At 38.9% G+C, this 17,076-nt stretch overlaps 1 protein-coding gene and 1 long non-coding RNA gene across 2 annotated transcripts in view; one reads left to right on the top strand and one right to left on the bottom strand.

The window, feature by feature from the left end:
- Positions 1-1,121: 1,121 nt before the first annotated feature.
- Positions 1,122-17,076, top strand: part of mapkapk2a (MAPK activated protein kinase 2a) — a 26,374-nt gene continuing 10,419 nt past the window's right edge. Inside the window, exons 1-2 of the mRNA XM_034869786.1 lie at positions 1,122-1,869; positions 15,666-15,805. Of these exons, the coding sequence (XP_034725677.1) occupies positions 1,630-1,869; positions 15,666-15,805 (380 nt within the window). The 5' untranslated portion in view covers positions 1,122-1,629. The remainder of the gene's footprint in view (positions 1,870-15,665; positions 15,806-17,076) is intronic.
- LOC117943573 overlaps positions 11,547-17,076 on the bottom strand; it is a 24,764-nt gene continuing 19,234 nt past the window's right edge. The window contains exon 3 of the long non-coding RNA XR_004656382.1: positions 11,547-11,714. This is a non-coding gene — a long non-coding RNA (uncharacterized LOC117943573). The remainder of the gene's footprint in view (positions 11,715-17,076) is intronic.

Raw genomic sequence — 17,076 nt, forward strand, 5'->3', positions numbered from 1 at the left:
AGATCTGGCAGTCAAGAGGAAGTGGGATTAGGGTGAAGTGTGTTCCAAGGTGGAATAGGAGTTAGTTTGTCTTGGCACCTCCATCCTAAATACACATTGGATTACACAGGATATAGTGTGGAAGCACAAGAGGGCGCGGGACAATGTAATGACGCATCTTTGTTCTGCGAATTCAGTTAACATTTTCTTGTTCTCTTGATGGTGTCATTTGTAATAATAATGTAGCTGAGTGTTCTTTCAGAAAGCCAATGTGATCAAGGAAAACCATGTACAAATAAACAGAAGTTATCCGAGGGCATCGCATCACGTGTTGCAAAAACTATTTATCTGCTTCATGCAACACTTTCACTGCAAATAACAAGTTCAGCTCTGCTATCGTTCAAGGCAAGATTTGTGGTTCTAATAAAACCTTTGATTGGTCTGCCATCTAGTGGTTCCATAAAGGGCTGCATTTAAGTTCCAGATGGTGCATAGCCAAGAAGATAATAAATCAAAAAGGGAAATAAGTAAACCTTGATTGATGATTCCATAGGTTAAAAATGATAGCTTACATACTTTGTATAATTTAACTCTGAAAGCCCTCCTACAAAAACTAAATAAGGTACTTGGATGTTCTTGGAGTGAGGGTATTTTTTCACTGTAAGTGGATCAATTTTATACTAGATAATTAGATCGGTTGGTTTTGTGTTCAAACAATTAAGCTAGATGTTGTTTCCCATTAACCCTTCAAAAAAAAAAAGAGAGAGAGAGACTTCATTTTGTGTTTCTGAGGTTGGGGGTGGGAGGAGCACTCTCTGTTTTAGTACCAAAACACTTCCAAGTGGGTTTCTTCAGGACAGCAGAGGGGATAAATACTAACTTTGGCAACCCGTGTGGGAAATTTAACACGGAAGGAAGGAAGGAACTTAAACAACAACATTAAACAAATAAAATGTGTTGGTTACTTGTGGCTGCATTACGGCAATCGGACATAACCTTTCAATTTGAAACTAGGCAACCTATGTGTTGTGTCCTCTACGTTCGTGCTTCATTCATGGTTCCTATCTGTTATTTATAGTCGCTTCCTCTGTCGTACTTCTCCTTTAAGCGCCGAAAAAACCCGGCCATGACGTCAGCAGTAAAACCTGCTCCGACTGGGTGTCTGTTGGAGAGTGAAGTGTGTTTGGCGTGCTAGGTGTCGGAGTTTTTACCCGTGTTGTCTGTCTTTTGTTGAGTGTTATTGTCGTTTTCTTAACACCATTCACCAGCTTTTGCGTAACTTATTTAGAAGCCCAGTACTGTAGCCGATTTATGGGATGTTTTATAAAAGTTCCTGAAGTGTTCTTTGAGGTACCGGTGGACGACGGATACCACCGGAGATGGATAAGCTAACCGATAGCTGAGTTGTTAGCACATAATCACAGCTCAAGAATAGGTTTAAACTAGCATGCTAACAGCTAACTAATTTAGCTTTGCTAACCTGTAACGTCAGAACTACTGACGGTTATTTCTCGGGCCTGGCTGCTTCGCTGTGGATAGTTCGTCAGAGGCCCGCTAAACCCAGGAAGAAGACTCGGTCTACATTTAAAGGAAAAATACGCAAGTGTTGTTGAGAGGTGGCTGTTTTTCGCCTCTCAGCCCAAACCAAGCATGCTGTCTAACGCACCGAACCAGCCACTGTTTCCCAACCCGGCGGGGCAACAGAACCCGGGCGGGCAGCAGAATACTACGGGCCAGTTCCTTCCCTACCACGCAAGACCCTCCTTACAGATCAAGAAGAATGCCATTACAGATGACTACAAGGTAACCAGCCAGGTGCTGGGGCTGGGCATCAATGGCAAGGTGCTTGAAATATTCCAGAAGAAGACTGGAGACAAGTATGCGCTGAAGGTAGGTTATATGTAAGAAAGAAACTGTTCAGAAAACAAGAATGTTAAGTCAGTGTAGACCTGATGCATGGCCACGAGATCTGGATACCTTATTTTCAAATAGTCTACTTCCACCTAAAGTTTTGTAGCCAACTGTGGGTTTAGTTCAAACTATCTCAACTCAGGCTACATGCCTTTTAAGGGACACACAATATTAATAAAATAAAAAGACCTGGAATCCTCATTCACTAATCAATAAGTGGATGGACTAAAAATTAATCATTAACAGTTTACTAGCTAGATAAAAATGCACAACAGTCACTGTTTGTAGGTTCTTTAATGTGAATATTTGTTAGTTTTCCCTAGGCTTCTAATATTTTTAATTGAATACCTTTTTTGGGTTGTTGGTCGCTCAAAACAATCAAATTGAAGACATCACCTGGAAAATGTGATTAACATTTTCTGACGTTCTGCAGACTGACTGAATAGATTAACGGAGTAAATAATTAGGTGCAGATAGTTTCTTTGTGATAATGTGTTGCCCTGTGAGTGTCATGATAGTATGGGTCTATAAAACCCACCTTTTTAGTTTCTATCATCACTAGCTATGATTACTTTACCAAAAAAATCAACCAGATGTTTGCTGATCCGTAATTAGCAGGTGATTTATACATGTAAAATAGGATAAAGATACTTGAGTATTTTTATATGCACCAATGTATTCATTTATGACAGAAATCCCCCCGTCTCAGCTGTGATATTTTGAATTTTTACCATTCAGATACTGCTTATCTATTCCTGTTCTTAACGCTATAGTGCACAACTATTATTGGACATTGGTTAGATTGAAGCCATTGCCAAATGAGTTGATACATGGCTATCAGTTAAACAAAACTCTCTCTGTATTTTTCAATATAACTGTTCTATATTTCAAAGTGTTGTCCGGCAACTTTTGCACTGTAGAAGTTCGAGTAAAGATTATTCCCTTTTCTGAAGAGTCCATGTTTTTTTGAATCCTCCGTGTCCTCCTTGGCTACAATCATCTGCATAAAGTGGGGGTGGTGCGTGATCCATAGACTGTAAACTCAATGGAAAAAGCGACACTGTAGACTTGCAAAGGAGAGCAGTAAAGGATATTAGAAGCACCTTTCCAGGGCAGCCTCCAACTGAGCTTGTGTTGATGTGACGTGCGCAACCTGTCTAATAGTTGTAAGTCTTGTGGTAGCTGTGCCAAGAGAAATCTCAATCATTCCCAATCTTGCAGAGACGGAGAGCGTCGGTATATGTTAGGAGGTAACATAGGCACAGGCTAGTTATTGGCACTTGATATGTTAGTTAACATTACCAATTAAACTAAAACAGGGAATGTAAGTTGAAACTGCCTGCGAGCTACTCCTGTACTGTACGGTACTTAGTCGCGTGGTAATGACACAATCGTTCTCCATTTGTACAAAAACGGCTGCTAGGGAGCCATAACGTGAGATACAAGGTAATGCAGCCTTTAATGCATTGATGTCATTCTTTAGAAATGAACAATGGACGAACAGTCTTTAAACGCTTCAGATGCAAAGTTATTTGCTGTCAAAGGGGCGCCAAAATAAATGGGAGTCAATGAAATGCTAAAAGCAGGTCATGGCTTGTTGGCAACAAAATGTAAACTTGTAAACGCTTGCTTACCCCATAAGGTTGCTTCGGTGCGATCACCTAAGGCTTGCGTCATGTGGAAGCAACAACAGCGTTGTGGTCATTACCTAGAATTCCTCATGAGGTACACAGAAACAGCCCACTATAGCTGTTATGATTCTTGAGTTTTTTTTTTTTTTTTTTAAAGGGGCGCGGAGAAACCAGATCGCATGCTTAATTCTGCTTAAACCGGTAAATGAATTTCATAGTTTAATTTGGTTGCTGTTATTAAATAATTTGATGCACAAAAAATTGGTTTATTAATTTTCATTCACTGTATTGTAACCCCCCAAAATCACAAAGGGACCTATTCAATAAGCCAGTTGCTTTAAAAACATCAACATTTCATCTAATAACAGAGAAATGTTATACGTCTGCTCTTATCTCTGAGATTGAATTTGTTACAGTCTGCCCTTGTCTCTCAGCACACTGCACAGAGACAAACACAGATAGGCTTGTTTACTTTATTCATGAAATGGCAGTCAATATAATCAACATAAAGAGTTAAAACTACGGTTGGGTACCGAAACCCGGTCTAGGGTTAAGAACGGGTTACGTCAGATGCTGGGAGTGGGTCCCGATAGGCTTTTTGTCGGAAAATTGGGGCTGCCCCGGTCAAAACAGGATGTCTGTTCACCCTAACAGTGTTTTGCTTGACATAACTGATGTTGCCATCGCAAGCTAGCAAAAGATTATATTAAAAAATAAATCATGCAAGATAACTACCTTTCTTCTTGAACATATCCTCTGTCCATAGCGGACACAAATAGCTGTCAAGGCACGTCTTTGAATTCCAGTGGGAATTTGATAAGCCAGGAACAAAAGTATCGGTATGTACTCCTCCATTATTGTTGATTGTCATGAATGTGATATGAACGTATACTTGCAGTAACGTTGTGATGTAGCCCTACTCTGGCTCTCAGGCTGTGGAAAATCAACCTGGTTATTAGATAACTGGCAAGTAGAACCAGCACCAAACTGGCAATAGCACCAGCCCAGAACCAGTACCTGGTTAGCCTTGGTGGAAAAGACATATGATTCCTAAACAACCGTTATCTACTTGATCTAGCTAGTAGCAGCCTTAAACACAGTTAAAAGTTAAAGTCTGACAGCTAAACGGTCCAATGTGATACTAAATTTTACTGGAAAGGATTCCAGCACCTGGACATACAACAGTCTGCATCTAAAGACCCAGAGTATCCTAGCTGCACCATGGCCGCTGTCGGAGTTGTTAAAGAAACAACATTGACGGGACTTAAGATGCATTCGATTGCAACTCTTAAGCTCATGTTGCATTCAAAGTCATTGTAAAATACCTTTCTGCCATCTGGTGTTTCTTCTTTTTATTTACAGCAATTGACTGGTGAAAGAAGTTGTTATAAGTTAGTGTTACAACATTTTAAATAAATAATATTAAATTTGACCTTATTTGGCCTTGGCAATAAACAAACCGCTCTTTAATGGCACAGACTTTTTCTTTTTCTTTCGAAGTACCGGTTAGGGCACTGGTTACGGAAAAAAAACTAAACTAAAATATTAATGGGGAAAAAAATCAATACAGTATAGAATCGCGATTATTTCAGTGGCAATACTATGTGGATACACAGGCACCTAGTAATGATCTTATATTATATATGTGTTGGTCAGTTTGTCTGCTTGACGATCCCATTTTGCAGCAATAAAATTGAAGTGATATGAACAAACAGAGTACTTTTCTCTGTTTGTTTAGATTAAACAGATGTTGACAAAGTTTGCTTTTGGGGGACATGATTTGAAAATTGTTAATAATGTTTGTACATTGAAAAGGTGGAAATAAGGTTATAAATCGCAATAAATCGCAGAATATTGCAATATGTTTAAAATTGCAATAATATCGTATTGTGGCATAAGTATCGGGGTGATATTGTATTGGGAGGCGTCTGGTGATTTCCACGAATTATGATGTTTAATGTGTGTGTAGCGAGTTTATAGCGAGGGAGAGACAGCGGCTGCGCTGACAAAAATTTGACAAAATTTTTTTCTTTTTTAATGGGTACCTGGTTTTTGGCATTTTGGAATTATTTCCTATAGAACCAGGTTTTTCCAACCCTAGATGTGCTGCCCCTTATCACATATGTCTAAGTGCTGTGAACAGTGGAGTCCAGAGCATGTTGCTGGACAGGCTAAGGGATGTTGACACTGTTTCGCAACCTGCTCAATTGTAATTGTTTTGCGTATCATCCACTATTTAGTGAGATAAGATAACGCTGATAAGGAAATATTGGTTGTTAGTTTCAGCCCTGTACTTCTGATTTAAATTTAGATACTTGTATGTCTCCTGTAAATTAAAAAAAAACTTAAAGTGGTTTGTATAGTGACATTACAGTGTCAGGAATTACAGCTAGAAATCCCAGCTATCCACACACAGATGGCTGAAACACGACCCGGTAAAGCCACTTATTGCTGTCAGCCAATTCCGTTATTTCTGTGTAATGGAAGGGATCATTGTGTAAAGTTTGTTAAATAGGCACTGCACATAATCTTCCCCAAGTGAATCACAACCTGGGAACATCCTGTGTGGTAATTCAAACTGAAATCCATTCTAAATAACCGTGTCACCACTTGCTGCCCACGAGCGTGTCAATTGAACATGAACACACACGCTCAAACGCAAACCTGTTTGATGTCGTGATGTGTTTTATATTGGTATGCCATGTTTAATTGATATTAAACATTTAAAGGCAACATAACATTAGTCTATATCAAGTAAGCAGTAGGGCTGCAATCAACCAAAGAAAATCGTGGTCGACTCGAGTTGTGTAAATTTTGACTAAAAATTTACTTAGGGGGGGGGGATGCAAGATTAATTAACTGTACTGTCCCGCAGTACTTGTGCTTGTAGGTTATTTGCAGTATATTAAATTGTTTTCGACCTAATTATTTAGCACTGAAATGCCACTCGTCTGTCGGCTCTGACAGCGCTCAGTGCCCCGCTGCGTTGTATTAACTCTGAAATGTTGTCTTTGAGTCCCTCACATTTTGCAGACAGGGGAACCTAACGCAGAAAAGTTAGCTTACCGTTTTTAGGTGATATGCCATCTTTGTAGTCAAGCTGCGATATGCAAACTGTTGCTTGCAAACTTTGCATTTATTATTTACAATTATCTATTTTTGTAAAATGCTGCCACACTGCCAATGTCTTCGACATGGTAGAGGAGGACTGACTGGAAATGAAACACTCACAATTAAATAAATATTCATCAAACCACTGAACCAAGGCTTTCTAGTTCTTTCTTCAATCTGTCCCCAGTGGGTTGGGCTAATCCAAAAAAAACAAGGGGGTGTTCTGAAGACAGACTGTTACCTGTGAAACAGTAGTGCTCTGAAAACACCCCCATTAGCAATAAGTGCTTTCCACCCATAGACCATAACGGTCTATGCTTCCACCTGATTAAATAACACTGCAAAAAATCGACCAATCAGAATTTTGGTTGAGCCAGAACGTATCGACCAATAAATCAACTAGTCGACTGAGAGATTACAGCCCTACCTGTCTCTTGAAACACGTTTGGTGCTGACAGTGCAGTTGAATAATTTGTAACTTGGCCACAGTCTCTCTCTCTCCCACAGACACTCAGAAATAGTCTTGTAAGTATTAAATTAAGATATTTGACTTGTAATGCATTATGCTTATTATAACCTGTCGCAGAGAATCAACACCTTTGACTTTGTTGCTTTTGTCAGAGACACAGCTATGTGCCCTTCTGTGTTGATTGGTCTGTGTCCTGGCACACTCTCAAAGGGTGTAAGGCATCTGCAGATATCTCCTTACAGAGACTACATTTGCATGCAGACAAGAAACCAGGGGTCTCATGTATAAACGGAAAGGTTGCGTACGCTGGTTTTGTGTTTGTGAATATCTGGTTAATACAAATCGGTGATGCTGTTTTGCTCTCACTGTACTCTGAAGTTTATTGGGAGTGATGTAATGTAGCCTTTTAAGTGGAGTAGACACTTTGCTGGACTCTGTTTAAAATAAAAAAAAAAAATAATAATAAAGCCTTTTTAAATGCTGCTTTGCTTGTAAGAATGACGTAAATGATGACATAAATATCTATTTGAAAATAATAAATCATTCTCGACTACTACGGGGATTTTGTTGGGGGGTGCATCTACGTAGAAGGTGAACTGTGATCAACCTTAATGCTTTACAAACACCAAAGCAAGTAAGTGCTGTGACTACCGTTACTCTTCTGATATGATTTTGGAGAGGAATATTAGGTAGAAATACACTGGTTGACTAGAAGGACACCGTTGTCTTCATATAATACTATCAATCCAGGCTAACGTGAATGAAAGTGACTGCATGTTGCTCCCTCTAAATTTCAGGTTGGAGGTCAACTAGCGGGGTCAGCGTTTGTTTGATAAATTGATCAGACCTGCATGTCTCGCGCGCTAGCAATAAACTCTGTGTACCCAAGAACAATTAAATCAGAGTAAATGACGTTAGATCAGACACAGACTTCTGTTGTAGATTAGTGTTACGTTTCCAGTGTCGCGGTATTTTCTTTTAAATAAAAAGACCCAGCCAGCGGGTTAAAGCAAGCGACCTAGGGGATACTGGAACTGATGGCCAACTACAAGTGCTGAAAGTCTGGTTTTGCCTCATCTGAAAAGAAACTCTGTGAAATGTGTGTTGTTAAGGTGATTGAACCTTCAATGCAATGACTAAACGTTTTTGCTACATGTTGTGAGTCGTTGAAGTTGCTCTTCCTGAAATTTGGAAAGATGTGGAAGTCACTGTGGTGAAGTCAAAACACCTGTCAAGGGTTGGCTAAGAAAAGAGGAACTGGTAACATTGGCCTGTTTGAATAGAAGCTTGTTCTTGTTTTATAGGGTTTGGATTTCAAAAATTTCCTCTTGGACTGCTGTAGAACAGAAAAATCCTAGCTTTGTCTTTCTATTGACACCCACCATGCACATATCATAAATCCTTCTGAATGGACACTATCAGCATGTTTAATTAAAGATTAACACAGAGAAGAAGAACCAAGCCCATGCTTCAATCATGAGATGGTGAGAAAAAGGAAGGAAAAGGAGGGAGAGAGAGAGAGGAAGGAAGAGGTTCTCTGGTGGCCTTTTTTGTTATTTCTCTTTCTGTCTAACTGTACCCTAATAAAAGTGGCCTCTCTAAGATTTCTTTTGTTGCTAATTGGGAGAGTACCTATCCTTTTTTCACTATACCACTGATACTGCTTAGTTCATTTATAATCATTTTTCCCTGTTGGTAACGGTGTCTTTTTGACTTTACCGGGCATCTCCGCTATTCTCGTAATTACACTCAAATTTTCACAGGGAGAAAATGTTCTTCACTCAACATTTTATTACATAATGCCCTTAACTAATTTCATGTCTTGTGCCATCAGATGTAAAAGCAGGTGGGGGTGGTATTTTTTTTCAGCTTGCCACGGTATGAAAATTGACAATATTGGAAATAATAGTGGCAGTTTATATCTTAAAATGGTGTGTGTGTGTGTGTGTGTGTGTGTGTGTTTGTGTGTGTGTGTGTGTGTACGTGTGTGTGTGTGTGTGTGTGTAAAACTTGACATGTCTTTTTTTTTTTCTTTTCATCTTGGCCACCGCTTATCAGTAGTACATACTTGACTGGATATAGGTTGATGATCAGTGAAGGATCTGTACTGTTTGACGTCTTTATGGCAAGGCTATGACGGATCACTTATCGGCATAAGATCTTATTTCTCCCATTAGATGTTTGTGAAAATATTTGTAACAAACACATTAACTGAAGTAAAAGCTCCTTTAGTAAACATTTATCTTGGTGTTGTAAGCTCCTTTGACATGATATGATTTACAGGATTTATATCATCAGTGATTGACTGCAGTATCCGCCAACCCCCACGCTTTGACCTTGTCTTTCTCTGTTGCCTCCCTTTCTGTTGGGGGAAGTGTCTTTGAAAGGATGTGGTGTTGTAGTTCGATGGACTCAGAACTCGTTAACCAATTGTATCTGTGATACGGAGTAATTTCCAAGCTGATGCAGCACTCTGTCATACTGAAACAACACGTATTTATGAATGGTTGTGGATACTTCCTTAATGGGCTCTAGAGAGGCATAACTTTCTTTTCATATTGTAGTGGATGCTGGACTCATTCTCACTAATTTTTTTCTGCTTCGGTCTTATGATCTGTTCCTAAAAAGGAAGTAAAGTGGTTAAATAGTGCTGAATGGTGTTAACGGTGAAGGGAAGTTAATGTTTTTCTCTTTTCTAGGGTTCATTCATTCAATATGCTACACATTATCTCTGTTGCTCTTGTCTGAATATTAGCCCAAAATATGTAAAACAGTCATTTGAAGCCAAATTGGATTTTGGTGCATAGAAGAGCAAGCAAGTCCTTGGCGTTTATCATTATCAAGCAAATCTTAAGTCTTAAAATTTGCAACTCAAGTCTAAGTCATGTGACTTTAGTCCATCGTGTCTGCTAATCAGTTATCTGGATCTCTTTTACTTTATTGCCTTACAGTCTCTTGTAGTGAAGTCACATGACCGATTATACAGTATAAGCTTTTAAATAAAGCTGAAAAATGTTCAACTTGTGTGGATGCATTGTCACCTACTGTGTGCTGCCCTGTATGAATTTAAGTCTATTTTTGTACACTTGTCTTTGCATTGTCTTTAAATTAATGCCATTACTCCCACATATAATAGTTCCCTTTTGTAGCCACATAACCAGTATACACACACAAATAAACACGGATATCTGTTGGCCTAGCAGATGTCTTTAATCAGATCATGTCCTACTAATACACAAACATGTTTGGTGTTTCACCAAGCGCACAATGAACACATCACATATACAAAGAGACACCTTCTCTTAAATTGTTGTTAAACCCTTTTGTCAGGTTAAGCTGCTTTTCTGATACAGCCAAGCTTAATCTGTCACCCCTCAATAATCTTTCCTCCACAGAATTTTACTGCCCTATCATATATATATCATCATATATATTTCTTTTTGGTTTCATCATGTCAACCCTGGACCTTTCTTGGCTCATGAGTGGCAGGTGGAGGATTGGTGCTCCTTCAGCTTACCCCCCTCCCACAGTCATGCCTCAAGCTTGAGAGCTTTTGTGATTGCTAAAGGAAGTGTATTGTGTGCCCATCTGCCCCCCCCCCCCCCCCCCCCCCCCCCCCCCCCCCCCCCCCCCCCCCCCACACACACACACACACACACACACACTCCCCATCTCCCTCTTTCTCCAAAAGCTTCACTGTTTACCTTCAAAGGGCCAACAGCAGATGTGGGTCTATGCAGTCACACAAACCCCGGCAGAAGTCATTGGGGTGTGTTCTCGGGCGCGTATACGACTGCGCATGTCTTAAGACAGTGTGAAGTCTTTGTTTATGAAGGGAAGTCTGCTATATTTAGATGTGGAAATATTAGTTTTGGCCCATGATTCTTTTTTCCAGTGCATCCATATATCTATCTTTTAGTTCCTCTCCTCCTACTCTATAAAGACGCTTATAATTTCATTGTAACTGTATGTGGCTGTTCTGGCAGATCTTTGTATATTGGACTGTTTTTGAAACAAAGCTCATGAAAGGGGCCTTATGTATGCATATTGCCTAATTAAACAGCTCTGAGAAGCCGTAAAGCAGCACAATCTTTTTTTCTGACAGTTTTGGCAATCCAAACCCTCAAGTTGCACATCAATGAGAAAACTAGGGAAAACATTGTCATACAGTGCTTAAGATTTACATACGTACATTGTTATATTATTACATATTAGATACATTGTTGTGGCGCAGATGTTGTGGCCACACCAACAGTTAACTGGAGAGATATGTCATCAAGCTGTTTGTGCCGTAGCGCAAACCAGTTGAGAATTTTAAACATATTATTATGCAGAAAATGCTGTTCATTCCTTTAGTTTAAACTTTTATAAATCCATTTATGTCATTCATAAGATAAGTTCTAGATAACAAGATGATAACTTGTTCAATAGAAGAAGCCATAAAGAAGACAGTATTAGTATAATTACAGTTTATTTAATGATATTTATTTTAAACTGATTAAAACTAATGGCTTTTTCCGCTCATCTACTACACTGTTTAGCTTGCGCTTCCGGTGATTCTTCCGTCTGTCGTGGCGTTGTCACGCGGCCGTGGTCACGTGTTTGCAAAGGGTCTATAAACGGATATCACATTTACCAGATAATTTTGTAGCTCAATTTCATTTTCTAAATCTTTGTAAATGATCTATTTGTACGGTTTAAAATATACACAACTTTTTTGACACTTATGTCAATACATTATAGAGGGTAAAAGTCTCTCAGGACCACAGTGCATCACTTCTGTCCATTGCTTGTTAATGTTATGTGTCCAAAGGGTCATTCGTCTCTTTGGGTGTTTTTTTCACTCCTCTGACGCAGAAAATAAGACCCACCCTTGTTTGTTCTGTCTCAAAGGGTGGTTGAACTGTACTGTGTTGACTGTTGAGATAAAGCAGAGAATAATACACCACTACGCCATACCAACTCTTCTTGGTAACAAAGACAGTCCCTTTTTATTGGCCAGTCAGTCACACCACAATAGGGGTGTGAATCACCACAGGCCGCACGATACAATATCATCACCCTACTTATACAATATTATTGCGATTTCAAACATATTGCAATACTGTGCTATGTATTACCTTTTTCCAACTTCAAATTACTTCCACAAAGGAAAACTTTATCAACATCTGTTTTATCTAAAAAGATAAATGTGTATATTTTATTATTCTAGTACCAAAAAGTTTTAATTTGCAATTTGTATAAAAGATCGATAATTGGCATCCATGTATCAATACAGTATTGCCACAGAAAATATTGTGATACCATGCTGTATCTGCGTCATTATTTGGATAATAACTCACAGCAATGTTGTCGCTCAGATTAGTATAAAAGGCAAAATCTGACGGTTATCTCTTACCTTTGATGTCTTGTCTTTTCTGTCTGTTCACCAGTTTTACCTTTCTTTGAAAGTGTCTTTCATTTTCTTGATAATTTGACAATACTACTAGAATTATTACTACTTTACTCTTGATCCTGCTGGCTTCACTGTGGGTATAAAAAGGTCTGCTGAAATGTCTGACGCTGTAAGAAACCTAGATGAAATATAGCCATATGCAACTCATGTTACTACTTAAGATGTAGAATATACTATTCAAAAACCTGTTCCTCCTCTTGCCTTGTTTTACCGGCTGTTTAGGTCATGGCATTATATCAGATCATTTTTTATTTTAGTGCCTTAAAGCTAGTGTGCGTAGTTTCTGCCGCCCCGATGAGGAATTCTAAGTAATGACAACAAAACTATTGGCACGTTCACATGATACAAGCCTTACGTGACCACGGACCCCCCCCCCCCACCATCACTTTTGGCCTGGGGCTCCATGCAGGATCTCACCTCATGGAGTTGCAATGATCATCATTGTGTGGTGTGGTGGGGGGGAAATGCTGGGGTAACTGAGAAGGCTATGATTGATAAAGTGACTAAAAGGGCTGGGAAAATGGTGGGAGAGTTAAACACAGTGGATCAGGTATATGAAGATCACCTGGTAAAAATGACACAGAAAATAACGAGGGACCCGGGTCACCCTCTTCATGGTAATCTGACCGGCAGGGTTATTGAGCGCAGTGGTTGTATTATGTATAATATTGTAGTGCATTTGTGATATTGTATTAATTCTCTAGTTTTTAATGGGTAAGATGGCGAGTGTGAGCACTGTAATTTCCATTTCTATGGATGAAATAAACTTGACTCGACTTGAGAACAGTTGGGAATCAGCTTAAAACTACACAGGAGGATCTTGTTAATGATCTCGAGGCAGCTGGGACCATAATCACCAAGAAAGCAATTGGTAGCACACTATGCTGTGAACGACTGAAATCCTGCAGCGCCCGCAAGGTCCCCCTACTCAAGAAAGCACACACATGCCTGTCTGAAGTTTGCCAATGAACATCTGAATGATTGAGAGAAATACTGGGTGAAAGCGTTGTGGTCAGATGAGACCAAAATGGAGCTCTTTGGCATCAACTCAACTCGCCGTGTTTGGAGGAGGAGGAGGAATGTTTCCTATGACCCCACGGCCAGGCCAGACCGCATACTTTGAATACTCTGGCTATCCCAGCACTCATTGCCTGCTGAAAAGATGCCCAGTGTTTTGTGACCGTGGGTAGAGTTGGAATGTAATACTGCACACCATGGACAATTGATGAATCATTGTCAAAGCTGCAAGGCTGAAGTCTTCCTATTGATTGACAAGGATATATTACGGTTTTACTTATGTTATTGTATATCGTACTGTATAAATAAATCTGAGCAAACACTAGCGCTTAATATTAAATTGTGACTTGTACTTCAACGTATACTTTGAGTTATTGTTAAATTATCTAGTTGCAGTTTCATTGTTTAAACGCCCTAGCGCGTATGACTGTTTAAGGTAATTGTTATGTAATTTTGTTTAGCTGTGCCAAATTGTATTTATTTGTAATTACTGGTTGGGCCGTAGAGTTATAGTAGTTATGTAATTAGTAGTTATGCTTGCTAGAGGCACCTAGCCTCTAGCAAGCCCCTACCACTTGTTGCCATATCAACTCCAAACATCCTGGGCTGTAATGAGTCTAGCCAGACTATTTGATTGAACATGCTTGTGTTTCTGGCACAAAATCTGCCCAACAAATTTGCTGATTTTAGGTTAATGAAAAAAAACTAAAAGGGAAAAACTGTTTTTTTTTTTTTTTAAACGCAGCGTTCTAACAAAACTTGCAGCTTAAAAGTGCTTCACCAATAAAATAGAAAAGACAACAAATTAAGGGTTCTGGCACTAAGAAATTTGAAATAAAATGTACTTAAACCTCTTACTTTGAATTTTATTTAATTAATTTAATAGCAAAAAATATAAAAAAACTGTAATTATAAAAACAAAACAGCATATGTAAGAGAGATCAACAGCCTAAAAGGCTTATCAAGGTTCTCCCCACGTTTTGATGAAGAAAAAAACAAATCAAATTAACTTGAATAGAAACAATTTCAATAAAACTAACTACTTTCAAAACAAAGTCACTATTGTGTAACATTAGTCACAGGTATAAAAGATGTATCTAAATAAAATATAAGTCCATGAAAATAAAGAAAATCATACCTATTCTCTATGCAAGTTCTGGGATTCTCAAAGGTGTTTTTTTAATCAGTGACAGGGACTGGCCTGGGCGCAGATCAATAGTTGTTCAACAGTATGGGTCCTAAATATTTTACAGAAAATGGATTTAAGCGGGGGTTAAAAAAGGGAATGGGAAGGTTTCTTGACTGTCTGACTGGCTAGTCTGGTAAGAACAAAAACCTGAATTTACCAGACAATATATTTTAAGAAATGTAGCCAAGCTTTCAGTCTTATGAAAATTAACTTTTTTCCCCCTAAAATGATATTTAACAGTAATATTATTTTTTAAATTAATGTCCTCAAATCACTTTTTATTTGCTTGCTCTCCACCATGGTGATAAACATAACATTGGGTTCCATGGGGGCAGAAAAAACAATATACTCAAAAATAATTGTGAGCAGTGCAATACTGAATTTAATTACACCTGGCTATAAGGCCAGGGTTCCTGAGTGTCCTTGAGCAGCATGCTGAATTGTGTGTTTCAGAAATAGTTCTCTGGAACTGGCCTCTAGTTTGACTTCCTGGTATATGTTGTTGAGTAAGAGTAACATTTTACTGTTGGTGATTAATAATTAAGCAGCAAAGGATTAGATACATACCATTTAAATTGCAGTTGCTTTTGTTGAATGGTGTATTGACCTAATGACACACAAAGAGGGTGCTACATCCACATAAGACCAAATTGGAAAAACTCTACAAACATATTTTCAACATTCTGCCAGCTGATGGCGGCACTGCACTTATGTTAAGTGCATTATTGATCTAACCATGAGACAGATGATTACCGGGGGTCCAGTTCTTTGCCCAGAAATTATGTGAATGAAATGGGAAATTAAACAGTAGTGGTAACTAGTAGTATATTTTATAATTTAACTACTATGTTTATTTTTTATGTCAATCGGCCTCACCCTCCTTGTCTCTGGCTTTCTGTCCAGATGCTGCAAGATTGTGCCAAGGCCCGTAGGGAGGTGGAGCTTCACTGGAGGGCGTCACCTTGCGCCAACATTGTGTGCATCATTGATGTCTATGAGAACCTCTATCAGGGCAGGAAGTGCCTGCTTATCGTCATGGAGTGGTGAGTTAAGCACTTTTTTTATCAGATGTGTTTGGGTTGGTCAGAGTTAGGGCTGCCACTGACTATTTAGCTATAAATTTGTTTTAACAAATTCAACTGTTTTAGGGATTAGTCGATTGATCTCAATTTTCCTCCAAACAATCAAAGGTCATTGGTTTAAAATATTGATGTTGATGCATTTTGAGCCAATGAAAGCTGTGTAAAACAAAGTATGTCACACTGTTATGACGCTAGTTCACAAGTGAGATACCCCTGCAGTAACGGCAGCTTCATCCCGAATTATTCTTAATATTTTGAATGGACCATTGGATTATATATTCCAACAAAGTGCAATGCTTTGCCAGAACCACAGGGCATTATTTTTATGTAAATTCTTTTTATTCAGTACAGATTTAGCTTGCTTTGCAAAATGCCTTTTCAACTAAATATTCTAGTGTGATATATGTGTGTGGAATTTCCATGTATAATTGCTGTTAGCTGGATCCGGACTTGGGAAGGCAGTTTTGAGAGAGTATAAATTCCCTTGAACAAAAGTGAAGTGATAAGCATTTTGCCTTTTCAGTTGTTATAAGCATAGTTCAGCCAGGTAAATTATTGTAAACCTGTAGTGTATGACCTCAGTTGAAAATAACCCATTTCTTCTAAATGAGCCTAGAATGTTTTCCTTGCCTTTGTATTTCCGTCTAGCAGCACTTTAAACCACCAAAACCCACTTGTCACACGTGCACTCATTAGGTCTGTGGTTGCTCTACTGTGCGGAGGTCGTGGACCTGTATGCCTACACACTCACATGCAAAAATGCTGCAGCTGATGACTAATTTCCTTGAAGAAATGCTAATAAAGAAAAGAAGTTCTTTTGATGAAACTAAAACATTTCCTTGTCTTCTGACAATGCAGAAATCAAGTTGGTATGATGACATATTTAGCTGTTTAAGTAGTCTCTCATGTTGTGTAAAAGGTCACCATGTCAAGTCACTATGATAATTTAGGAAATTCAGTTATGGTCCTTCATTAAGATATTTATGGGCATTTTATTTCATTGTCAATCACATACACATTAGGCCTGCATGATATTGGAAAAATCTGACCTTGCGATATTTTTTTCCACTGCGATATACACTCACCGGCCACTATATTAGGTACCCCATGCTAGTAACGGGTTGGACCCCCTTTTGCCTTCAGAACTGCCTCATTTCTTCGTGGCATAGATTCAACAAGGTGCTGGAAGCATTCCTCAGGGAGTTTGGTCCATATTGACATGATGGCATCAC

The sequence above is a fragment of the Etheostoma cragini genome, chromosome 4, assembly GCF_013103735.1.
Source record: "Etheostoma cragini isolate CJK2018 chromosome 4, CSU_Ecrag_1.0, whole genome shotgun sequence".
In the NCBI taxonomy this organism is placed as follows: Eukaryota; Metazoa; Chordata; class Actinopteri; order Perciformes; family Percidae; genus Etheostoma; species Etheostoma cragini.